Source organism: Aspergillus pseudodeflectus (assembly GCF_044049435.1).
Source record: "Aspergillus pseudodeflectus strain CBS 756.74 chromosome Unknown BJX68scaffold_22, whole genome shotgun sequence".
NCBI classification, from domain to species: Eukaryota; Fungi; Ascomycota; class Eurotiomycetes; order Eurotiales; family Aspergillaceae; genus Aspergillus; species Aspergillus pseudodeflectus.
In genome coordinates, this window is record NW_027263798.1 from 172396 (window position 1) to 197112 (window position 24717).

The 24717-nt window shown below is 55.0% G+C and overlaps 9 protein-coding genes across 9 annotated transcripts; 3 read left to right on the plus strand and 6 right to left on the minus strand.

The window, feature by feature from the left end:
• Positions 1-1655: 1655 nt before the first annotated feature.
• BJX68DRAFT_255383 (uncharacterized protein) lies at positions 1656-3677 on the minus strand (the record flags this gene model as incomplete). Its single annotated transcript, XM_071043033.1, has 3 exons — positions 1656-2391; positions 2443-3110; positions 3171-3677. The coding sequence occupies 3 exons, from the start codon at positions 3675-3677 to the stop codon at positions 1656-1658; spliced, it is 1911 nt and encodes a 636-aa protein (XP_070898900.1).
• A 782-nt stretch (positions 3678-4459) lies between these two features.
• BJX68DRAFT_266991 (flavin-containing monooxygenase) lies at positions 4460-6404 on the plus strand (the record flags this gene model as incomplete). The annotated part of the gene is made up of 9 exons (XM_071045668.1): positions 4460-4619; positions 4679-5086; positions 5133-5197; positions 5250-5466; positions 5518-5564; positions 5614-5748; positions 5803-6005; positions 6070-6217; positions 6270-6404. 9 exons carry the CDS (start codon positions 4460-4462, stop codon positions 6402-6404), a joined length of 1518 nt encoding a protein of 505 aa, XP_070898901.1.
• A 497-nt stretch (positions 6405-6901) lies between these two features.
• Positions 6902-7759, plus strand: BJX68DRAFT_266992 (alpha/beta fold hydrolase; the record flags this gene model as incomplete). Its single annotated transcript, XM_071045669.1, has 1 exon — positions 6902-7759. The coding sequence occupies one exon, from the start codon at positions 6902-6904 to the stop codon at positions 7757-7759; it is 858 nt and encodes a 285-aa protein (XP_070898902.1).
• A 36-nt stretch (positions 7760-7795) lies between these two features.
• On the minus strand, positions 7796-8401 carry BJX68DRAFT_266993 (uncharacterized protein; the record flags this gene model as incomplete). The annotated part of the gene is made up of 1 exon (XM_071045670.1): positions 7796-8401. The coding sequence occupies one exon, from the start codon at positions 8399-8401 to the stop codon at positions 7796-7798; it is 606 nt and encodes a 201-aa protein (XP_070898903.1).
• A 907-nt stretch (positions 8402-9308) lies between these two features.
• Positions 9309-12098, minus strand: BJX68DRAFT_266994 (polysaccharide lyase family 26 protein; the record flags this gene model as incomplete). The annotated part of the gene is made up of 1 exon (XM_071045671.1): positions 9309-12098. The coding sequence occupies one exon, from the start codon at positions 12096-12098 to the stop codon at positions 9309-9311; it is 2790 nt and encodes a 929-aa protein (XP_070898904.1).
• Positions 12099-12749: 651 nt separating this feature from the next.
• bgt2 (GPI-anchored beta-1,3-endoglucanase EglC) lies at positions 12750-14226 on the minus strand (the record flags this gene model as incomplete). Its single annotated transcript, XM_071043034.1, has 2 exons — positions 12750-13976; positions 14029-14226. The coding sequence occupies 2 exons, from the start codon at positions 14224-14226 to the stop codon at positions 12750-12752; spliced, it is 1425 nt and encodes a 474-aa protein (XP_070898905.1).
• A 1652-nt stretch (positions 14227-15878) lies between these two features.
• BJX68DRAFT_94648 (sulfite oxidase) lies at positions 15879-18034 on the minus strand. Its single transcript, XM_071050059.1, has 2 exons — positions 17712-18034; positions 15879-17634 (listed from the first exon to the last, which is right to left on the minus strand). The coding sequence occupies exons 1-2, from the start codon at positions 17933-17935 to the stop codon at positions 16158-16160; spliced, it is 1701 nt and encodes a 566-aa protein (XP_070898906.1). The 5' UTR covers positions 17936-18034; the 3' UTR covers positions 15879-16157.
• A 1242-nt stretch (positions 18035-19276) lies between these two features.
• BJX68DRAFT_275937 (uncharacterized protein) lies at positions 19277-21926 on the plus strand. The gene has a single exon (XM_071047962.1). The coding sequence runs from the start codon at positions 19374-19376 to the stop codon at positions 21369-21371; it is 1998 nt and encodes a 665-aa protein (XP_070898907.1). The 5' UTR covers positions 19277-19373; the 3' UTR covers positions 21372-21926.
• BJX68DRAFT_94698 (GNAT family N-acetyltransferase) lies at positions 21885-22806 on the minus strand. The gene is made up of 2 exons (XM_071050060.1): positions 22086-22806; positions 21885-22029 (listed from the first exon to the last, which is right to left on the minus strand). Exons 1-2 carry the CDS (start codon positions 22761-22763, stop codon positions 21982-21984), a joined length of 726 nt encoding a protein of 241 aa, XP_070898908.1. The 5' UTR covers positions 22764-22806; the 3' UTR covers positions 21885-21981.
• Positions 22807-24717: the final 1911 nt, after the last annotated feature.

The following is a 24717-nucleotide window of genomic DNA, read 5'->3' on the forward strand; positions in this document are numbered from 1 at the left end:
GGCAACGGATCGTTCTTCCACCTGGGCAAACACGTCCGTCGAGCTTTCCACAACGTCCCCGCAAGCACAAGGCATCCCAAAAGCAAGACCAGGACTGGAAGGGCAATCCACTTTCACTGCAGGCCGATATGCGTGGCGCTGACTTGGACACAGCCCACTGCTCTCCCAGGTTCGTCCTTGAGATTCAACCCATATCGGGAATCCCGAAAGGTCTTCGAGATAGCCTGTGCGATATTCGCCATACTGCAATTAAGCCGCGTTGGAAGGTCCTCGCTGCAGCCGACGATGGCTCCCTGGTCGCGACCCTGATCACGAGTATTGGTATAAGGACGTCATCGAACAATATGACCGGAACTGTCGCATTACCCACGGTAACTCGGCCTGGTGGTACAGTTTCATGGGACGGCGCGAGCATAGTGAGGTTGTTGCGGACTAGACGCGCATTGAAGCCCATTCCGAGACGGTTACCCATACCATGGCCTGTTTCCTTTAGAGATTTAAACCCCGAGGATGGTTTGAAGATGTTCAGCGGATGCTAACCCGATGACGCGGTGTGGGATTTCGAACACTAGCTTTGTTGTGAATGGGTTGACTGATGGCATCTATGACATTTTCATATTTCTTGCTGCGCAGAGATGGCGGATACCTGGTACCTTAGGGCGGCTGTAAGGCGATTTCCGCCGGTGTTGGGGTTAGCTAGACTGCTGTATGTGTCCTCGGCTTCGAAAGGCGAGTCCAATGTTTTCTTGCATCTGATGTCTTTTGTTTCCACATACTGTGGGGATCCGATGTGGACTTGTCGCTGCATATGGGGTTATGATTCGGTGCCTTAATGGGCTCCTTGTGTTCTAATCAGCTCTAATAAATATAACTTCCATTATTCCGGGTTCGAGTCAATACCGCTATTAAAGCAAAGGCGCCTCTCTCCTTGGTCTCGGACACTTGACGCAAGATGTAGGGAAAACGCATGGAACGACCCAGCTCCTGCTGGTATGGGAAGTTGAAAGCAAGCCTTAGCATCGTTGAGCCTCGTCGCTAATATCCTAAACAGGTAAGACGAATATTATCAGAAAGTGATCTATCACATCCGTCTCGGAAGCTCGTTCCAGCCAACAACTACTTCATGCTACCTGCATGTGGCTGCCTGAAGACAACACAGCTACATGCCGAGTAGTCTACACCCTCCAGCAGCCAGACACTTAACTTTTCCTAGGGCCAGTCTGAACGTCTCTCGTCCAATCAAGGCAATCCGTCCAGCTGAGCCTGGAACGGTCGAGATATCACGTCTTTGCCCAATAACACGTGGCCGTCTTTCTTCCATTGATGGCTCTAGCAGCACCACCTGCAAGGATCGGAGCGGCTGATTAGTGTTCTGGCACTGCGATCTTGAGACGGTGTCCCGAATTCGCCGGAGGTCAAAATAGTCCGCACCAATCGAGTCCCCGGATGCAGTCGGGATTATCCAGGCTCAAGCGCCGGGGAGGGGATGGTTGCAAGTGTTACACAAATACGAACGGCGGTTGTGTTAGTCTGAAGACACGACAATCACAGAGCAAGCCTAATCTTTTCCAAAACTGGGCATTCCTTCCACACGAATAAATCTCTCCTCCCATTCGGCGAATGGTACAAGAATACCTTGTATGGATTATCGCCGATTATCGCAGGGCCCATTTTTTCAGCGCATTAACCGCCCTGATGGCGGAGCCATACCCGAGAAGCATACCAGCAGTCCCTGTCCACCAAGGGTCCAGATGTGAGCCAGTCAGTTTGTCCACAGCGAATTTACCACAGACAAACGAAAGACCATCCAAGAGCAGCCATTGGGAAACCAAAGCCGCAACGGAACTGAAAATTCGAAACAAACGGAGTGAGCCAAACGCCAGTCTTCGCGCCATGGACAGACGGAAAGAAGCGGCCATGTACACAGTGCGAGACGATGGGTCCAGGATCGATAAGGCGAACTCATCCATGAACGCCGATGTTCCTCGGCAGATGGAGAGCATTGTGCTGTGCTTCTGAGAGGCAGTTGAAGACTCACACAGATCTGCCTTTTCATATGCTCCCGACTCCAGTACCGACAATAGCAGGTCAGCGTCGGAGACGATGAGGTGTCGGGACGTCGGATCAGCGGGTAGCCCAGTCTCCTTCGTCTCTTGTTCTATCGCTGAGCGGACATCCTTGTAGGTGATGAACCGGGTATAAAACGCGGGGTCAGCTGGCTCCACGCTGACGTGACGCACGCTGGTCTCGTGCTTTCCAAGTGATGCGGGAGACTGCATGACGACCACATCGTTGGTAAATGACCGACAAGGGAGGTATGTGAGTTTCACTGGCTCCGGACATTTGGCGATACAGCGGGCTAAATATGCTCGAAAGATGGTTTCTAGGTCACTGGCGGTTGGGGTCAGCAAGGTGTCAAAAACATTGTTGCGGTACACATACAATTCCATCTTGGTGATATGCCGCCCGACACTGCCACTTCGCACAGGCGTCTTTTTGTTCATCTGCATTGCACCAGAAAAGCGGATTCGCAAGGCCTTGATAACAATCTCGGCTGTGGTGAGCATGCCTGGGAGGGTCATGCGGAAGACGAGTTTGATCACGTCCCAATTGCTCATTTGCATTGGATCGATCGGCGGCCCGTCACAGACCAAGCGAGTCGCCATTCGTACCTGTCCTGTCTCATCGAGCGTGGTCATATTGGAAAACGACGCCTTCGACGTCCACGCAGAACGCTTCAACGGATCCATCATCCGCTGCGAAACGACCCCATCGACTTTCTCAAACGGAGACGCAAAGATGTACTTGTACCACTCGCCGCCATAAAATCTTGCCCTTGTTTCCGAAGGAAGTGACTGAACGAGCTGACGATCGTCAATGAACTCGGCGTTTGGCGAGGAAGGCAGAGCGCTGAGCTTGTCCGATGTCGGTCGGACCCGTATGAGGATGTTCCGCTTCTCTTCGTAGGAGTTATTGATCTCGAGAATAAGCGCGTCAAGCTCGCGCTGTTCGTTGTACAGATACCACCAGCTGACAACATTGCGGTACCAGCCCATAAACTGAGGAACGCTCATCATGTAGGCGTACGGCCACTGCGCCGGATCCTCATTCTGCGAAGGTGAGGTATGGTCAGTCATCCGTTCATTTGGGATAGAACATCTAGTATCTACCTGCGACATGAGGAAGTTATCCAACTTCTTCCTCAAATTCACGCCATGATCGCCGCGGTGCAGCAGTTTTGCGGCATCGATGGTCCACCAACAACACAAGTGCGACCATATTCGCTTCCAGAACCATTTTTCGTCTCCCGGAGCTGGAGAAACGTCAAGTGAGCTGTCATCGATGGCTACCAAGTTTCCAATGCGGCACCGCAGACCAACTGGTACGCCGACGATCAGGAAGCGATTGCTGAATTTGTCCTTCACTGGAGAAAGGCGCGTGTGCATGAAGTTGACTGGGAAGAGGAGCGGTTTACCAATAACGCCCAGGGGTTTGTCCGAGAGGGAAACCAATTGTCGAGAGGTGAGAACGGCTCTTGCGAGCATCACCATGAGGGAAAGCACGGTGAGAAGGAACAGGAGGCCGGCTCCGCCCAGGAACGCTCTTGTCCAGAAGGCTGGGACTTGGGCCTGATGGCCCAGGTACAGCAGGAAAAGAACCACGTCTGTGGGATTCATGGTGTTGTTTTGGTGTGTTTGTAAGGTTTCGCCGCAACCAATGGCCCCGAAATCGAACGGCTCGTCTACATTCTATTTAACCCATGGGCAATCTCACAAAACTCGCGCAAGATCCATAACAGAGCCTGCCTCCGGCATGTCCGAGCTGAATTTTCAGACAATGCAGAAAAGGTGTTCCATCTCGTCTGCAGACGCATGAATCAGGCAGCGAATGCAGAGACATGATCTCCACACTCCAGGCGTGGCGCACGTCCGGCTCTAACAGCTGTCAGTCCGGCTCAGTTGGCAGCCAACGGGCTGGCTGAAGACACCAGCAGAACCTTTCGTCATGGCTGTGTGGCTGACTGAATCTGGGCGCAGACCACGATGCTGGAAGTGATAGTCAGTAAAAACAAGCGGTGGGTTGTGATTGGCCCCGCTAAGGAACTACGAACGCCACGATCCTGCTCGTTTAGCCAACGAACCCATTCGGCGGTTTCGGAATTGACGTGCGGTTTGTTTAGGCTGGTTAGGTCTTGGGACTCGGGACTCGGTATGCCCGATATACTCAGCTTGTCTGGTATCTTGTTGTTGTGCGACAGAAGATGTTTTGGCATCGGGTCTAGCGAAATCCTTCTCTTCGGACCTTTAAACCGCGTCTCAGGCCCTACCGTTCGGATGTTTCCTTCGACAGCTCGCCTCCATATTTAGAGTGCTGGTTTTTCCACTTGGATACACGATTTCTTTTTCCTACGACCTCATACTCTACTCTGTCGTGCTTCCACTACCCACCTCGTCTCACCATGGCTCTCCCATCCCGACCACCCTGCCGAGTCATCATCATCGGCGGGGGAGTATCTGGAATCGCCATGGCCTGCCGCCTGAAGCGAGACTACAACCTCGACAACTATCACATCTACGACCGTCAGGCCGGACTCGGCGGCACATGGTTGGCCAATACATGTTTGTCTCACACACGCACATTTCTTCAGACAAGGATACCCCTGACAACGTCCCTCTAGACCCCGGCTGTGCCGTTGACATCCCTGGCTTCTGCTATAGCTACTCCTTTGCCCCGAACCCCGACTTTACCCAGATGTTTCCTCCGCAGGCGGAGATTCTCGGGTATATCACGAATGTCGTCAAACAATACCACGTGGACCAGCACTTTACAGGGAATGTGGAGTGGACCGGCGCCGCATGGAGTGATAAGTCACAAACCTGGTCCGTCAGCTTTCAGGATGTTCAGACCAAGCAGGCTTTTATGCAGGAATGTCAGATTTTGATCTCCGCTGTTGGGGGTCTGGTCAATCCTCAGGAGTTGAAGATTCCCGGTGCAGAGACGTTTCAGGGAGAAATTATTCATACCGCTCGATGGAAGAAAGGAGTTGATCTTACGAACAAACATGTTGCCGTTATTGGGAATGGAGGTATGCATTCTGCTGCTCGCATCACCATCCCCGCTAATTAGCATAGCCTCTGCTGCACAGCTGGTCCCTGCAATCGTCCACCAAGCCAAGTCCGTCACGCAGTTTATGAGAGTCAGTACCCTTTCCACCTTTTTCAGGTCACCAGACTAACCTAGACGACCAGTCACCCCACCACATTGTCGACGCAACAAATCACCAGATCTCGCCCGAATGGAGAGATGCTTTCCGCCGTATACCTCTCCTACTCTATCTCATCCGCTTCCTCCTGTTTCTATGGATGGAAATCACATGGTTCCGATTCCAGAACAACCGCTTAGGAGAAATTGGACGAAAGTCGGTTGAGAACCAGAGCCGGAAGTATGTCCAAGACACGGCGCCTGGTATGACCCTTTCCACTACATCTCCGTTATCTCTTCCTAACCGGGGGGCAGCATCATATTGGGATCTCCTGATCCCGAAATACGAGTTCGGATGCAGAGTAAGGCTTCTTGTCACCGAAACTATTTCGCAGTAGCTAACCCCCGCAGCGACGAATCTTTGACCGCGGCTACCTGTCCTCACTGAACGAGCCAAATATGCGCCTAACAGACGACTCCATCGTCGAAATCAAATCCAACTCCGTAATCACCCGCTCAGGCGAAGAGATCCACGTCGACGCCATCGTACGTCCCACCTCCTCAATTTCTCCTCTCCAGAATCAAAACTAACCGACTCAGCTTCTCGCCAACGGCTTCGCCCTCACACACTACGAAGTCCCGATCCAGGGCCGCAATGGGAAAACCCGCGAGCAGCACTGGAGTGAGTACGGACACAAAGCGACGTTCAAATCTATTGCGATGCACGGGTTCCCGAACTTCTTCTACATCCTCGGCCCAAACTCGGGGAGGCTGTATACGTCTACGATTCAGATTATCGAGAGGTGTGTTTGCCATTTCTTATTTCTCGTACTTGGTACCCCGTGACGCAATGCTAATGATTCCAAGCGAGGTGGAGATGGTTCTCAAAGCAATGCAGCCCATTCTTCACCATCAGGCTGCATCCGTTGATGTCCGAGTTGATAAGGAAAGGGAATACGATGCGCGATTGCATGAGGCGATTGATAAGACAGTACATAGTACTCTGTGCGGAAGTGTATGTGTAATGTCCTCCCCATTTGGGCTTGTGACCTAACCTTGATTTCCAGTACTTCATCGACAAGAGCACAGACAAAAACTGGTTCGTCTACCCGTGGAACTCATTCCATTTGTGGTTCTCGACATACTGGGCTCCAGCCAGCGATTGGGAATATAGACACAAGGCGAGAATCGAAAAGGCTTAAATGGGAAAAATAATAGAGATGATACAGAAATCATTTAGATCGGGGGGGTTATCTGAGCGTACATGTTAGACATTTTGCACCTGAACCAATTGTTTTCAAATTCTACCCTCTCAAGACTTCTCCAAATCGCCATTCTAACGAGTCCAGCTGCGCCAGTATTCAGTCTCACCCTTGGCGCCACAGCATCGGGCTTCCCGCTGTAGGCCACAAGCTTGCAGGATCCAGATCCGTCGGATTGCTGCGTATACCAATGGGGTGGGTCCACGTCGATACGATCGTTCGCGTTGTCGCGATCCTTCCACTCCCTGACCACTCGTTCGCCGTGCCCAGAGGCCCTAACGCCCATCTCGGGGTTTCAGACGATAAAGTGGGGCGTGCATCCAACTGGTTCGCATGGCCGACGGATGATATACATAATGCCACTGATCACTTTGCTTGATATAGATCGAAAAAGATATTCAAACAAATGCCAGGTCTACCTCTTTCCGGCTATCAAAATGGCACTCTGCTCACACACCCTCCCCCTCGACCCCGACGGCGCCACACTCTACTATGAGATCCAAGGCTCGGGGCCCCTCCTCATCCTCGTCCCCGGCGGCCACGGGACATCGATGCTCTTCACCAGCCTAGCAACCACCCTCTCCACGCATTTCAGTGTCGTCACCTACGACCGACGCGGGTTTCGTCGCAGCTCGTCGCTGATTGTCCCTCCAGTTGGACAGGCGATTACCGCACACGCGGACGACCTCGCTGCACTAATCACGCACCTCTCGCAGGGAGAGGGCGCCCTTGTTTTTGGATCTTCCTGGGCTGCTATTATCACTATGAGCCTGGTATCCAGGTACCCAGAGCTCGTAACCAAGGCGATCCTGCACGAGCCCACGCTCGTCGCGCTCTTCCCATCACAGAGGGCTATGCAGCTCCGCGCGACAGTCGCGGAAATCCTGCACGTATATCACAACAAGGGCACGGCGGCCGCGAACCGTCTTATGATGCCCCTGATCGGCAGCGCATCTGACAGAGAAGCCTTTGGCAGAACAGCACTATACAGAGAGCTGGCAACGCTCAAAACGGATTTCTTCGCGCTTTACTTTGAGCGTGAGTTTGGGGAGTTTGGGTCGTTTGTTCCGGATATTGAGGCGCTGGGGAGGGAGAGCGGGAAGCTTATCCTTGTTGTGGGCGAGGATGAGGGTGCCCCGGAAGTTCCGAGTTATACCATGGTGGAGCTGTCGAGGCGGTTGGGGGTTTCGGTTGCGAGGCTTCCGGGCGGGCATATGGGGTATGTCTATAAGGAAACGGAGTTTGCAGAGGCACTTGTTAGGGGTATACACGGGGATGAGCGGGCGAGGTTATAGCATGAATCCATGATCTCTCTCGGTATATATCCCCAGTTACGCAGTCTCCTGCACAACCTTTTCAATAACAAACTCCTGGCCTGCATCATACGTCGCGTACTCGCCGATCACCCTCCACTCGCCATCGATCTCCCGCACCGTGAGGAAATGCCCAATACTCCCGACAGGCGCGGGATTCTTCGCACCGATCAGATTCCGAATCTTGACGGGATCCCCATCACAAACCCCGCCATCCGAGTCCGGCCACCTTGTCGCAAACAGCGCAAACGTCTCGAGGTCATACGCTCTCCCCCAGCTCACGCCCCAATACCCCATCGTGACCATGGGCTGATACATGGTCATCGAGACGCAGTAGTCATTGCCGACATTGCCCACGGGCCGCGTGTCGATGTGCAGGAGCCGAAAGTTGCCGCCGCTGTCGGGGGTGTCGGCGCGGTCGTTGCCGCTGAAGTGCAGGCGGTGGTCGTTGCTGTAGTTCCACTCGCGGATGAGGAAGTTGCTGTCCGGGGTGGGTTCGTCGGTGAGGGTGAGCCAGCAGGTTCCGCCGGATTCGGCGGGGACGACGGCGAGGGTGACGTATTTTGTTGTGCCGTTGACTTGGGTGCGGAAGCGGACGGTGTTTTGGTAGTGGATCTCGGCCATTTTGGTTGGTCTTCGTGTTCTGTTTGATGCTTTGGTGGTTGGAGGGCGGAATGGCGATGGAGATGGAGATGGAGATGGAGATGGAGATGGTCAATTGGAGCAGTGAGCTGGGGAACTTTATACCTCGCCCTACTCCAGCACGGACCAGGGGATCGATCTCAGCGCTCAGCCGAGATCTCAGCTCCTCATTTTCATCGTTTGCTTGATTCACAGCTGAGGAACCCAAATCCCAACTATGGCTGGCATCAGCTCGACTGAGTGGTCGAATGACCAGCTTGCCTCGTTTTTGAGGTCCCTTCAGCAGCTGCATTCTTCAAATGGACGAATGAGCATCTACCAATGGCAGACCAAGTCGGCAATTTTTGCCTTGATATCGGAACCCTTGAACTTTATATCCCGTATGCGCGGGGTGAGATCAACCACTGTATTCTAGGAACTTACTTCCGACCACGTCCGCCGAGTCTAGACCAGAGGCCTTTGGATCCTGCAGGGCATGCAAGTTATCACTTGAGATCCGTGATTGATATAAATGCTCTCGGGGACTACCATTATCTATCTACCTATGAGGTAAACCAGGCCCAGTCTGGGATTCTACTTCTCCCAGAGGCACGACGCACGAAATCCACAATGACAGATCAGATCATCCCTACGGACCCGGCATTATCCCAAAATTGGTGGGATAAGGTAAGTAGAGCCAGTCGAAATTAATATTCTTCAATCATCTCTTGTAGACTATATGGATTCATCTCCGCGGCTCAGGTTCACCTCGGCTACATTTACTTTCCCAACCGGCGACATGCACCTCAAAGCAAACGAATCTTCTTTCAACGCACTACTACCGAACTTCATATGTACAAAGTAAAAGGGAAGTTGAAAGTAAAAGTAAACGTCAGAATCAAGTCCGAGTTCAAGGGTACGGCGACCCCGCCAGCTCCTCGCCAACAAGCCCCAGGTTCTGAATGGCCGCCAGCCCGTACTGCGCCACCGCATTCGTCGACACCCAACTCGCCTCCTCCGTCTCAACCAGCACAGCCGACCCGTTCAGCACTTCGGCAGCCCACGGCTCGTCCGCCGTGAACCCATCATTGTTATTATAAAACGCATTCCACGCGCGCAGTGCAACAGTGGCATTCCCCTCGTGGTTCGCCCAGTACGCCGTCAGCCGCGAGTGGCCCTGCACGAGATTCAGCGATCCAAAGTTCTCGCCGTACCGCGCCGCCTGCTCCGCTTTGGTCGCGCCGTAGTAGAAGCAGTAATCGAGCCAGTCGTCCCGGAATCCCTGCGGGGCGTCGTCGCCCCAGTACTCCAAGAGCTCCGAGATGACCTCGGGCATGCCAAAGACGGCGCTGAGGTGCGAGACAGAGACGATGCCCTCGTTGTTCGGGTCCTCGGGGGGTGGGAGGAGGGTTCCGTTGTTGATGGCGTAGAGGCCCGAGCCCGTCACGAAGCCGTTGGTCAAGTTGGCGATTCCGCGCGCTGTGCCTGTGAGCTTCGCGCGTGCTTCCTGCCAACGGGGCCCGCGGCGCTCCCATTCTAGCAGCCAGCCGCCGGCGAGACCGGCCCAGTCGGTGCCCAGGGAGATGGCGGTTGGTTGGCCCGGGGTCGGGGTCCAGCCGTCCTCGCGGACTTTGCGCTGCGGGTCGAGGACGCCGTACGTCTTGTCCGTGTCGAGTGCCTCCTCAAGGAGCTCGCCGACGCGCTCGTCGCCGCCGCTCAGGTAGAAGAAGTACTTCCGGTACTGCGGCTGCGTGATGCGGACCTGCTTCGCGGAATCGGCCCAGTGCTGCACGCCGTGTCGAGTCCCGAGACCCTTCCAGTCGCCAATATGGTACACGTCGACTTCGCCCGTGTGCCTTGTCAGGGCCTCGGCGAGTCTGTAGACGTCCTCGCGGCCCGTCCGCAGGAACTGCTGCCAGAGGAACAAGTCGGGCGAGAGCTCCGAGTTATCCCACGCGTATCCGCCAACGTCGTACCGCCAGATATGCCGGTCCCCGTCGTACGTGTGCATGTAGTCGCCGTAGTCGAGGAAGCCGTACCACTTGCGGGAGTCGACCTGGCCCTCGTAAAAGGCGACGAGGAAGTCGAGGTTCGACTCGATGGTCGCGGCTTTTTCGTTGGACGTGTCGGGGAGGTTCCAGTATGTGCCGAGCGCCTCTGTCTCGCGGATGTAGGCTGGTTCGGGGACGAGGACGGGCGGGTTGTTTGTGTTTGCGCTCAGGGTCGCGAGGCCGTCGGTGTCGGGGGTCGAGTCGAATGCGTACAGGTAGATCTCGCTCGTGCGCGCGATTCCATACGGGGTATTGAATCCCGGCTCGTAATCTTCATACGTGATCTCCAGCGCATCAAGCTGCTCCTCATACGTATCCTGCCCCATCCCATCATGGAACGGCCGGAGATCCAACGGCGGCGCATCAGGGCTATACAGCCAAACCGTGAGGGTCCCCTCGTCACCCCCCGCATTCGCAATCTCCACACCCGAGGGATACCGCTTCCAGAAATCCCGCAGGCCGACGGCGAGGCCGCCCTTGGTCGCGCCGCCGAGATACGTCAGCCCATGCGAGCGCTTCCCGCCGGGGACCGTAACCCAGCCCTGGCCCGCCTTGGTGCGCTTGTGGATGGTGAACCCGTCGGGGGAGAGCTGCGAGAGCTTATAGTCGTTCCAGGCGGGGATCCACTGCATGCGCGAGGAGACGCGCGTGTCCCAGGTGCTGATATTCGGAAGAAGCTGGCCAGCAACCTGCGCAGTCCGAACCTCCTCCCCGGGATCCCTTCGCAGCCCCGTAATCCCCTGCACGGCCTCGTGCAGGAACCCGCCTTCCTCGCCGGGGATCCGCAAGTGCCGGTTATACAGCTCCTCGCCCTTGAGGGGGACATTGAACTGGATCCCGAGGCCGCTGATAAAGTCGCTCTCCGCGTCGCCGTCAAAGACAATACTATGCACGATGCGGATGGCGTCCGAGTTGGCGTACAGGTAGAAGCGCACGACGAACTGCAGCCACGCACCCTTGCCCTTGCCCACGGGGGCGTGTGTCCCGCGAACCGTGACGAGGGCCCGAACGCCGCCGGCCTCGGCGTCGACAGTGACATTCGCGATCCTGCTCGCGAAATTCGCATATTTGATCTTTGTATCCGCGCGCGCGGCGACATCGTCCGCAACGGCCGACTGCGTGTGCAGAACGAGCTTCCCGCTCTCGCCAACGACCTTGCCGCCCTTCTTGATCGAAGAGACAATCTCCGATCCGGATCGGGGGAACGTGACGGCGATGCTCCCCGTGTCGATCGAGACCTCGCGCCGCGACTCCTTCACCTTGATCCCATCCTTGCCCGATTGCGATCGGCCACGCTTCGCAGTCACGGTGTACCCCTCCGCAGCGCTCTCGAGCGGCGGGATCGCGTGGCCAGTCCACTTGATCGACCCGTCGCGCCAGTAGCCTGTGACCCAGGAGTCGAGGGCGATGGCGTCGCCGCCGGAAGCGCTGGAGATGCTAAAGGCAGTGCTGTTGTAAAAGTGTTTTCCCTGGGGCCAGGGGAGGCCAAAGGTTGCGCCGGAGGTGTACGAGGGGGTTTCGCCGAGCCAGTGGATGGGGACAGATGAGGACGAAGATGAAGACGAAGAAGAGGAGCTATTTCCCGAACTGGGTAAGGACAGGACACCTGGGGCGATTGCGCCCAGGAGGAAGAGAGTGGAAGACCACATCGTGGAGGAAAAAAAAAAAAGAATGACTATGACGATCGCCTCGCCGGGACTCGATACTGGGCAAGTAAAGAGCTGACGAGTCAATTGCTGAACAACCCCGATTCCCCAGAAAACCTGGCCTCCTTTTATGCTCTGCAGAATTCACCCGTTCCCCCGCATGCTCCGGGCACGTCATGTTACGTGCGCGGGACAATTCAGGGACAATTCGACGCAATCCGGCTGTTCCTCGGGGTATTGCGTAGCGAGTTGGAGATGCTCCGGGTGTCCGCGGCAGACGACCCGATCTCCGTCGCGGGGGATAAACAACTCGTCAAGGTACATTCAAACAACACTGTATCGCCATTGGTGGGCGAGTGAAAGGGGAAATCTCCGGCGGGGAGTTTGTCCACCAAGCGATGGCAGACGACGGGGGCCAAGAGGGGGATCGGCGCAGGATGGACTAAGTTGGCTTGGCTGGTTTCTTCAGCTCGGCATTTAATCAAAGAGTTGTGGTCAAATATTTTGTATTAATGACGCGATCTATGTCAGATGATCCTAAATGATACAAACGAAGGTAATGTGAGATTTTTAAAGTACAGCAATCACGGCTCAATCCAGTGCGCCCATGCGCCAGTGCCAGTACCAGTCCAGACCAGTCATGTGGTCAACCAATTAAAGAGCAATCGCAAGAGCGGCGACAGCGATAGCAGCGCCGAAGATGGATCCAGACAGACGGGTGCCAGCACCGGTGAAGTCGGCAGGGTTGGCAGAGGTGGTGCTGGTGGACTCGTCCGAGGTGCCAGTGCCAGAGCCAGAGCCAGTTCCGGAACCAGATCCGGAACCAGAACCAGATCCGGAGCCAGATCCGGAGCCAGAGCCAGAGCCAGAGCCAGAGCCAGAGCCGCTAGAGGGAGTAGGGGTAGCGGAGCCGGAGGGGGATGGGGTCACGCTGATGCTGCCGCCGCTGGGGAAGTGGCCAGAGCCGGACGAGGGGAACGAGTCAGACGAGCCAAGATCGGAGCCGCCAGCGTTGCCGGTCGGGTGGAGAACTACTCCAGTCCTAGTGATGGATGTGAAGCCGGCGGACTCGGCAGAGGAAGCGGTGGAAGTGGAGGTCGAGCTGGATGAGCCACGGGCGGAGGACGAGGAGTGCGAAGCAGAGCAGGAGAGGTCGAACAGAGGCTTGGTGTTCAGCGTGTTGCCGACGAGACCGAAGCTGGGGTTAGGGACGGAGGAGCCCTCGCCGTCCTGGAGGATGTACCACCAGGTGTTGACGTTGTCGAACAGAGGGCAGCCAACCTCGTCCCAGAACTTCTTGGCGTTCTCAACCGAGGCAGTGGCCAGGTTCTCCTGGTCGCCGCTGATGGGCCAGCCGGTCTCGGTGATCCAGACCTCCTTGCCGTTGGCGACGCCCTTGGTCTTCCCGACGGCCTCGTCAAAGAGCGACTTGGCGTCGGAGATGGAGTTGGCCATGGTGTTCTGGAAGTAGGGGTATCCGTCAAAACCGAGCCAGTCGACGGCCTCGATAACGGCAGCGTTGGAGCCGTTGGTCCAGGCGTTCCAGGTATCGACGTGGCCGATGGACGCATCGCTGAGCGAGGTTCCGGAGATGGCCTCGCGGACCTGGTTGATGTACGAGACGAGTTCCTCGGGCTCGACACCAATGCCAGCATGGGCCTGGACGCCAATCTCCGAGTTGCGGTAGAGATCCTCGCTTCCGACGGAGATACCGACAACGAGCTTGGTGAAGTCGTCACCGTACTGCTGGATGGCAGCCTTGAGAGCGGTAATCTCGTTGGCCATGTTTCCGCCCGACGCCCAGAGACCCAGCAGCAGTGTTGTTTCTTCGGCGATGGCGGCAGGAATGGCAGAGATGGGGGTGCTGGCAGATCCTCCTTGCTGTGGGAGTGTTAGCATGATCCAGGGCATCTGTTCAGCCAAAGACACTTACGATCATGGTGTAAAGACGGGCACTGTTGAAACCCGAGGTGGTCTCGAGGTTCTTTGCGGTCTGGAATTCCTTCTGGAAATCAGCCTGGGCCTTGACGCTGCCGTCAGGCTTGGTGGCTCCATAGTTGAAGCCCTTGGAGGCGGCCTCGGCCGAGGCAACGGCCAAAGCGAGGGCCAGAATCTGAGTCTTGGAAAACATTCTGTATAGCGAGTGTGGTCAAAAAAAAAAAGAGGGTGAGTGATGAAGGAGCGAAAGAAAAGGTACAGAAGAAAGCAGAGGGAGAGCGACTGGTTTTGAAGTAGGCAGCACCAGCAAAGCAGCAGAGCAAGCAGGGAGGGCACCACCGCCAGGTCTGGACTCGAATGTGGTGGGTCGGCCGCGTTGGCTTGAGAAGCAAGATCCACTCTAAACATAGCATAAGACTTGTCAGTGCTTAACCAGTGTTCAGGAGTACAAACGACGGCAAGTGGCAACCCACAAAAAGCAACATGACAATGCTGACAGGGGCACAACGTTACTGGTGTACCACACTGTGACTGCTGTCGAGGGCGCAGGAACACTGCAGGTACACATCACCATTGGGCATCCGGAGTGCGCTGTCCCATGGACACTGGTTTCTCCAGCCCACCACATTGCCCAATTGATCTTCCAATAATCATGACTTGTGTCTCACTGCTTGCTATTTCCGGCGATGGTGGGTTCACCACTTGGCTTTGAGGCCTTGGCGATAAGCCACGACGTCATATCACATGACCAGCACTTCCGGGCATCCGACACCACCAGCAGATTCAGCAGCGTCGTGGACAATGCTTGGAGATGCAGGAAAAGAAAATCTGCCTGGAGCATTTGTACCCAAAAGTCGTTTTCCAGGCTGAGGAGATCGATACTGGTGGTCGTGTGGTTGTCTCGGTGGTGGTATAATGCTCCCTTTGCGTACCAAAAATATATTTTCGCAACCTCCAGACCCCCTTTGTAGTCCACCAGGCAACACCAGATTAATATTCCTTGTAACCTCTACAACTTTTGGTACGAACCTTGAAGGGAGAAACCCTTTAATACCTTGATAAGGAACCAATGGGAATGGCATTTTCGTCAAGGTCCTTTTCCGTCGAGGAACCTGGTGTGACTGCCCCGTTGCAACACAGGGTCACAGCCTGCATTAGTATTCAGCATGGGACACAAGTGAATTGTGCCGCCTCGGAGAAATGGCGGGCCGGATACACTGAAGTCTGTTCACTAGCGGCCTGAGGCCTCGATATTCGGCTTCGGTCTGTCAGAGTCAGGTGACTCCAGGCAACCAGGCCAATTTGAAGCCTCAGGCAGCGCAAGAGTCAACAATTCCCCACCATTCCAGTCTTATGACACAGTCTCGAGTGTCTCACAAGCCATTGCAGCCATTATTATCGCGCCAGATGACAGTCTCTAGTCGCCAGATAGTGTTTCCTGACGCCCAGCAGTCAAGTCTCTTTCTTACCTTGAACTTTACCGCCGTGGACAGTGGACTGAGTGAATGTGAATCTTTTTTCCCTTCTTTCCCACGGACCTCCTTCTTAATGAAGCGCTACCATTAGCAGAGCATCAGCTATAAATAGAGGCACGACTTGCCCCAGGCCTTCACTTCGACTCAGGGTACTCTTGAGCTCAGCTCAGGCAGAGGTACAACCCCTACCGCGGCCGAGCGTAGTGCACCGGCCTGGAGTCCACATCGGAGACCGTTGACAATTGACAATTGGAGTTTCACGGTGGGTCTACCCAAGCTAATTCGCAGCTCTTATGCTGGATTTGCACTATTTAGAGGCCAAGTAGGCAAAGGCCTATAAATACAAAGTACCCACTTTCAAGAACGGTCCGCTCTGCTCTTTTCTAGAGCCATACACCAGACCTCGAGGTAAAGCATCGAAACTGTTTACGCGCTTGTGCATCAGCGAGGTGTAGCTGGACCACCAAGTCACCAAGTCGCCATGGCGCACTTATTCATTTTTGACTACCTACGCGGACTGGCTTATAGTCAAGCGAAACGGTCCTTAAGCCGATACTGCTTCAAGAATCGAGCGGGATGGAATAAGAATAATTGGGATATAGCTAAACTTCCAAAAGTTCATCAAAACATCATCAACATCAAGACATGATCAATCATCCACATCCCTCGGCTCATGCGTCCTCCAGTACGCATTATACTCCTCCCACGACTGACTCGACACAGCCTGATACTCCGTCAGCGGCGCGAGCGGAACGCCCAACTTGTTCATCGTCTCAATGCGCTCCCTCGTGAGCGCCCGGCTCTTATTGATACTGTACACACTGATCCGATGCGCCGAGTGCGTGACATGCAGCCCCCAATTCCACGCCGCCCGCACCTCCAGCGGCTGCGTGTTGATCGCGTTATCCCAGCACCGGCAGACAATCTCAATCCACCCCTCGACCTCACAGGGGAGGTCGATTTCCCAGGTGCGCCAGATCCAGCGGCCCTTTTTGGACAGGTTCTCTTCTGGCACCGCGTACCAGGAGAAGCCGCCGTCGGCCGAGAGTTCGACGCGCTCGGGCCAGCGGCCGCCGCCCGAATAGGCCCAGCCCTTGCAGTGGATTTTGCCGTTGTGGATGATTGCTTGTTTGTTCCAGGGGGACATTATTGCGGAACTGACGGGCATTTCTTGGATCTGGATTCCGTCGGTCGGGCGCTGGTTGTATTTGCCGACTTGTTGGTTGAAGTAGAGGTATTCTCTGCTTTGAACGGGTGCGAGCGATGGGTTCTCGATTGCCTTGATGCGGTAGAGCCACTTGACGCTGCGGGCGCCAATGTATCCGAGCACGACGACGCGCAGAGGATACCCGTGGATCTTGGGGAGTGGCTCGCCGTTCATTTCCCAGGCGAGAATCACTTCGTTAGCTTTCACCTTGGTCCACGGCACGCTGACAAGGTAGTTCATGACCTCGAGATCCTTGACGTATGTCTCTGCGCCGTAGAATTCAAGGTGCTTTGCAGGTTTGACGAGGCCGCCGCAATCCTTGATGAGCTTCTTCAAGCTGATTCCCCTGTATCGCGCAGTGCCGATCGCGCCTTCAGCCCACGGTGCCTGAGGTACCTCATCGCCCTGTCCGCCGTATTTAGTGATCTGCTCAATGCGCCGGGTTCCCGAGCACTGAATGGTAGCCTCCTTCTCGATCTGCGGAAACCGGGACTCGTCCATGAGATCGTCAAGCGTGTACGTCTTGGGGTTGTGGACTAAACCGTCCAGGCTGAGACTCCACTTGTCCTTGTCGATAAGCGGGATTCCACCGTGGTTGCGTACAAAGTGCAGCGGGTTCGGGGTGATCGCCTTGGACGTGACCAGTCGTTTTGGAGGCTCGGCATTGTATGGGAATTGCAGCAGATGCAGCATGTCGGGGTGTTTTTCTTTCAGCACAATCTCCCACGAATCATCGGGAACACTGGCCAGCTCTCCTCCTAGAGCCCAATGCCACTGCTTGAAGTCCTCGCCGGTCAGGACGGGGTTAGTATCCGGGATGGGGCCGAACATGAAGTCCGGAGTGGGATCAAAGGTCTGCGAGGTGAGGATCTTGTGCGCCTGCGCCTTCTTCTCGGGGTAATTTTCCCACTCGACATATCTGGAAGACCAGAGTCAGCGTCGAATATTGATTATGAACGAGGGCAGTGCAGTGAAGGCGGAATTGGTTGTACTCACCCTTTCCATCCCTCTCGCTCCCTCTTGAACAACTCATCGCGGTTCCCAACGGAAGCGATGGCTTCCTCATCCTTCACCCTCGGTTCTTGCTTGGGCGGATAGATATGGACCGCCTCCTCTCCACTCTGATCCAGAATGGGAAGCTTGTGAGCGGCGAGACCCTGCTCGATCTTCCATTCATCAGGGCGGTTTGTTATGTCGAGCTTCTCGAGTAGAGTGTCCATGTTCGGCGATTATCTCTCCAAGGCTGCGAGACGAATTCCGGCGTAGGTAAGAAGCGGGGTGTCACTACTGCTTATAAACTCCAATAAACCACTGGACAATGGCTCAATCGACTCGGATGTCTGCAGCTGATGCACAGAAAAGTCTGGGTCGGCGACGGCTCGGTCCTCCGATTTGCTTACTCCAACTCGGATAAGCAGCATGCTCACCTCACCATTGCTCATCTGCACTCTGCAATGTGACACAACTTCAAGTGAGCACCGCTCTCCAATCAATGAATCGCCTGATATTAATCGACGAATAAAACCGCGAGACTTCGAGTCGTGCCGCGTCGTACAAAACGAACCTGGCACCACCACCTTTGGTCGAGGTGGGAGTAGTCGGCGCGCAGACGGCGATCTGGGTGGTCGACATTGGGCAAAATCTTGATTCCTATCTGGTATTGACATCGCCCCTTGAGGTGACACTGACGTATCGTCTAATTGGTGAAGGCTTCGAGGTCGGACTGGTTTCTCGATCGTGTCCGATGGGTCATGATGTCAGGGTTGAACAGAGAAGATAACGAATAAAGCCAGCACTACCACAATGAGAGGCGTCGAAACAGACAGCTTAATTTTCGTTGCCCATACATAACCAACACATTTCTTCAATGACTATCCCCAGCAGAAGTCGATAGGTATCGCAATCGACGCCCACACTGTAGAGGAGGAGCGCCAGCTACCTTTTCGGCAGCAGCTTCCAAGAACATAGCATGCCCAGTTCAGTTTGAAAGATGTTTTCTCCGCGGCAAATGATCTTTCCCAACCATGGCAGATCATTCAAGCTGCGCAATGCAGGCGGCCAGGGCTAGTACTGCAACTTGCCTGCCAAAGCCGCGGTGTGGAGATTCAAATCTGGGGCCCATTGACTCTATAAAGATGGTTGGGAGCCAGGAGCCGACCATCTCACCGTGCATCTATATCACTATTGTCGGCAAGTGCGATCCAAGGTCTTTTGCCAACACCCAAGGGAATACATGTTTCATCTCGGCAAGATGACCGAGAATCCATTGTACACTGATGCCTACACGGATTCAAGGATCCGACCATAAACTCTACATGTCCGAGGCAGATCACGAGTGACCCTGGAGTATCCGTGGCCGCAACCAGGGGCGCTTTCAATGCATCCCACGCATTCGCCGGGTAAAGTATCCAATGGATAGAACCAATGACTACGCCTGAGGTTCCAGCCCTGGAGGCGGATTGCATTCGCCGGATGGGGAAGCGTTGACATCACATTCCATTGACGTCACAACCGCCACCAGTCGAGCCGCATCCGAAAAAAAGATCTTCGCATTCTACTTTGCACTGAGAGGCAGCGGTGCAAAAGTGTCGCTGATCAGGATAGGTTTTCCTCGTTTCTCACTTACTGTCGCGCGGCTAAGGCTGCAGATCCCTGGCAATGGCCCCTGACCAGCAAGAACACATGACCGCGCAGCAGCTGGCAGACATCTTACCGGTCGGAGTCTGCATCGTCAACCACGAAGATACGAGGGCCTTTGTCAACAAACGCTTCGAGGACTTTACAGGACCACAAGAGCCGACGGGCTGGGCATGTCTATCGCGAACAATACACCCCAATGACCGCGGTCGGGTCGAAGACGTCTACCAAACGGCATTGAGCACACGGACGGCTCTCCGCACAGAATACCGGACGGTTGATGAAAAGGAGGAATGGCGCGCGCTGGCGCTGGAGCCGCTGAGTGAAGGGCACTTGCGGCAGTTCGGGCTGAGTGACAACGGGGGGATGATCAGCATGGTGACGGACATATCCACGGAAAAGGTGGCAGAGATGAAGCAGAAGATGATCGCAGAAGACGCGTCGGAACGAAAGCAGCAACAGGAGCGCTTCATCGACATGATCAGCCACGAAGTTCGAAATCCTCTGTCGGCCATCCTCCACTGCGCCGAAGATATCATGGAAGCGGTTCAAGATCAGCGGAAGAAGGGAAAAGAGCAGCTGGCCGAAATCGCAGAGGCCGCCGAGACAATCAATCTTTGCGTCGCACACCAAAAGAAAATTATCGACGATGTCCTCATTTTCTCCAAGTTGGACGCATCCATGCTCACACTGAGGCCGCAACCCGTCCAGCCCAAAACGCACCTGTCGACACTGCTAACCATGTTTCGACCGGAACTTCGAAAGTCGAGAATCGAGTTTGAGTACAAGCTCGACGAGTCGTACGCGGAGACCGGCCTTGACTGGGTGATGGGGGATCTCGACCGGATGGGACAGGTGCTGATCAACATCGTCTCCAACGCCATCAAGTTCACAGCGGAAGCACAAAAAGAGAGACAAATAAGAGTCTCCATGGGCGCTTGTAAGCGGCGCCCTCCATCATATCCACCCAACGTGGTGTTCTTCGAGCCTAGTGAGGAGGCCCTACGGTTAGACACCACTAACCAGCCGGAATGGGGAGACGGCGAGAAGGCGTTTATCATGGTCGCGGTTAGGGACACGGGAATTGGAATTAGCGATCAACATCAGAAGCGATTATTCGAGCGCTTCAAGCAGGCAACCCCTAAAACCGACAGGATATACGGCGGATTTGGCCTCGGCCTGAATATCAGCCGCCGACTATGTCACATGCACGGAGGTGAGATTGGTGTCAGTTCAAAGGAAGGCGTTGGGAGCACATTCGGCTTCTTTTTCACCGTCCGGCGATGTGTCGAAGCAGAGGCGTGGACCCAAATCGGCCCCCAATCACCAATTGACGAGCTGTGCGTCCAGATCGGAGAGCTCGACTACAAGACACCAGACGTGGGCAGGGACACATCCGGGGCGGACTTTGCACAGGAGCCTCCCGTCGAGCACGTCAACGAAGTCGCGGTCGCCTCTCAAAGTGACGAGCGGAAAAAACACACCGAGAAGCTGATTGAAGAAGTCGGGAACGAGCCCTCCGAGGCAACGGCAGAGCCCAAGGTAACACAATCCAACGTTGATGCCCATGCACCTGCGCAGTGTCCACCCGAAATCATGGCAAAGTCCAAAATCGCCGGGCGCAAACGGGTGTTGTTTGTCGAAGACAATATCATCAACCAGCGGATAGTGTCGCGGAGGCTCAAAATGGCAGGCTTCGACGTCTCGGAGGCAAGCAACGGGCGGGAAGCGCTGGAGACTTGGAAACGCGAGGCTTTCGACTGCATTCTGATGGACCAGGAGATGCCGGTGATGGATGGGAACACTGCAACCAAGGAGATTCGCAATCTGGAGAGAGAGAAGGGCGGCCATGTCCTCATTCTCGGCGTGACAGCAAATGTCCGACAGGACCAGCAGGCGGAGATGCTCGAGGCCGGAATGGACGACATTGTGCACAAGCCGTACAAGATGAAGGACTTGTGCGACAAAATCCACGAGATGACGGGAGAGCCTGATAAGAAATCGCCAAGTGGAGAGTAGGCCTGGAATCGTCTGGTGGAGCTGGTGAGAAAATTGATCCTCGAAGGATGCTCGAGGCCAGGCGCAGTCGTTGCTTCCTTTTCTGGCCGGTCTCAATGGGCTTCCGGGTATGATACGCACGGGGATCCCTCAAGGAACCTTGAAAGCACTATACCACCCGCAGCCAGAGCCCCGGCGATAAAAGAGGCCCCGCTTGGCGAGACAATACTATGCGCCCTGTGACTCATTCGAGGCTCGATCCAGGTGCACACCAGTCTGATAACTGGATCACCATACCAACCACAGGTGCGACGCACCCCGAAGGTTTATACAATATGCTGACGGACGTGTGGCATTCGAGGCTGTCTCCCATTGGTAGAACAAGAGCCATGGATTCCCCTCGGAGTGCAGGAGGAGAAGCAGGCTATAGCACATAGACTCTAATAGAAGATACCTAGTATGTGAAGTGTATTACCTTGCTTGCTTAGCATTGCAAGCCAACTCAGAATAGCCCACATAATTCAGCCACAACCGTTGGAAATGAAACGGCACGATTCTTGCGCATCGACCCAGCCCGGCATCCTACCCTACCCTTCCACTCACCAACTCCTCTTCTCGCCCAGCTGCATTCTTAGTTCTCACCATCGCCAGCCTTCTTCGGCCCGGGCCGAATCATAAACTACGCGGCCTGTCAGTCTTCTGTCTACCACAAATATGGACTGGAATGAACCCTACCGCGTACTCGACCTCCTCATCAACCCCAAACGGCCTCGCATCGAACCTTTCCACGCGGACCGTCTCGAACCCGTACCGTTCATAAACCGGCCTCCCCTCCGCCGTGGCCTCGAGATAGATCGGCAAGCCCAGTTGCTCGGATTTCTCGAATCCCCACTTCAGCAGATCCGATGCGATCCCTCTCCGCTGGTAATCCGGATGCACATAGAGGACGTCGAGCTCGATGCGTGGCGGGAATTTGAGGATCTTCTTGGTTTCCACGGCGGAGTCGGAGGTAGAGGGGGCTTCCGAGTCGGCGTAAACGCCGAGGATGTCTCGCTTCCCCTGTGCGAAAATCGTATACAGGCTCCTGGCCAGCTCGTGCCGCATCTCGGTGATCTCGGATTTTATGCGCTTGTTCACGGCATCCGCAACGGAGATGGTAACTTCCTCGTCCTGTTTCTGAATCGACCAGCGGGACCCCGCGATGATCTCGCCCTTCTCATTGACCACTTTGAAGTTTTTCACATTCTCCGGCTCAGGGAAATCCGGCTCGCGGGACTTGACGAGGACTGCGCGCGAGGCATCGGAGAGAATGCCTGTGTAGACGAGGCGGTTGTGTGCGTGGAAGGCCTTTTCTCCGACGAGGAAGCTTTCGTTGAGGTCTTCGAGTTTGAGCGGGTGGGTTTCGAAGGGCATTTTGCGGGCGTGTGGGGGGGAATGTGGTTGTTGGAGACGAGATGGAATGGAGCGACGGGGAGATGCGGCTTGGGGTAACTTATAGTTAGTTCTATACTTGTGGGGTGAGTCATGGTACTAGTGCATGTAAGAAAGTAGCAGTGCTACCTCAGCCCGTCTCCTGGTGTACTAGTAGCGCGCTAATGGCTGAATGATTATTGTCATTTGAACCTCACTGTTCTACACAATAACAGCGACCATCCTTCTCACTGCTTTTGGTCGTATTCCAACTCGAGATTCCCGCTGCCGCAAGGAGAGTTTTTCAAGGTTGCTGGATTACTCGCAGGCTTTACACTTTCGCTTTGGTCTTTGGCCATGGTTGGCTCGGTCTATCAGGTACAGTGTGTATTACCTCTGTACTAGAGGGCTTCAATTAAGATGAGATCTTCCATTTCGTTGGTGTTAATAGCTATCTAACAAATTATAACTAGAGTCGAGGGCATATCCATAGTGGAGATGTGACTAATTCACGCCAAATGGCGCCATTCACTGAGCGGATGGTCCACGGGGAACATAGGGATGCACACAGAACCGGCAGCCCGGTATAAACTCTTCCCTTGCAACCAATTCGGCTCGCTCAAATGTCACCTGGCCGCCGAGTTCATCCGGCCACCACGGCCCTCTTGTCTTCGACGTAGTCAAGACGCTTTCAAAGCGGACTGACTCTAGCTTGGGCAACTGCTTTTGGTTCATCCAGTTCCTCAAATTGGTAAGGTAAAAGTTCTCGTGTGCTCTGGTAATTTCATCCTCGTCGTCGTAAAGGGTCATCCTGCGGATCTCGTGGGGCAGGACGTGAGCTGCAGTAGGTCGGGCAGACCACCGGTTGAAGAACACCTGGCGCCTCATTCTCACCTCCTGCAGGTGCGGTAGATATCGCAGTGAGAAAACCTTGTATTGGCCTCTGTCGGGGAGGAAGAAGTCGAGATCCAGTTTCAACAGAGAGTCCTGCTGGTACGCGAGTGCGTCGACATAGAGCTGCCAGTTGGCCGATGCCTGCGTCCATCTTGTCCTGTATCATTTCATGGTAAAGGACTGCAGTGCCTTTGGGACCGTCAAGACCTTGGCCAGCGTGATAGGACCAATATCGCAGAACAGCAACTCGAGATTCTCCAAAGCAGAAGATCTGGCATATCTCGGGTCAAAATAGGGAAAGTCGGCCATGGTCGCGTGGCGAATCGTCAGGTGCTTTAGCCTAGGATGGATGAAGACCGCTGATCGATCATGCAGTGACCACGAGATCCGGTCACTAAAATCCAGTTTGCCTGCAGCACGTTAGTGGAGAGATTCATTGCTCCGGGGACTGGCCGGCACACATGATTCCAGCTTCTGCAAGGCGTGTCCCAAAAACGCCTCGTTGAAGATACTTCGAAACATCCTTGTTGCGAACCAAAACCGCTTCAACCCGTCGAGACCTATCCTCTGCAGCCTGTATTCGCCCTCCCTCTCGTATCCCTTGATGGTGAGGCTCCGCAGCTCGCGCATTATCCGGATCATCATCGAACAAGACTCGGCGTACAGTGGGAACTGGTGCGGGGGGACGGGACGAGTCGCGGGCTCGTCCGGGGTATGGTAATGGATCGTCAGCGTGTGAATGTGATACGCCAACCCCGGGCGCCGAGAAAGGAGGCCCTCCAGAAACCGGGCTTGCCCAAGCCGAAGAGTGACGTCGCGGTAGACAACGGGCATCGTGTAGTTGTTGAGGGCGTGGCAGACACGGGAGAGAGTGAGGAGATCGCGGCGGTTTGGGCCGGTGTCCAGCTGCTCGATGATCAAGCGAATCAGCTCGGGGGGAAGCTTCAGCAGAAGGCATTCCATGGCGAAGGAGGTATAAATGGAGATAATAAATGCTGTAAGAAATGAACTAAGAGCTGTGGGTGATGAAGGGGCAATGCAGTCGGTCGTCAGGCGTCGGCAG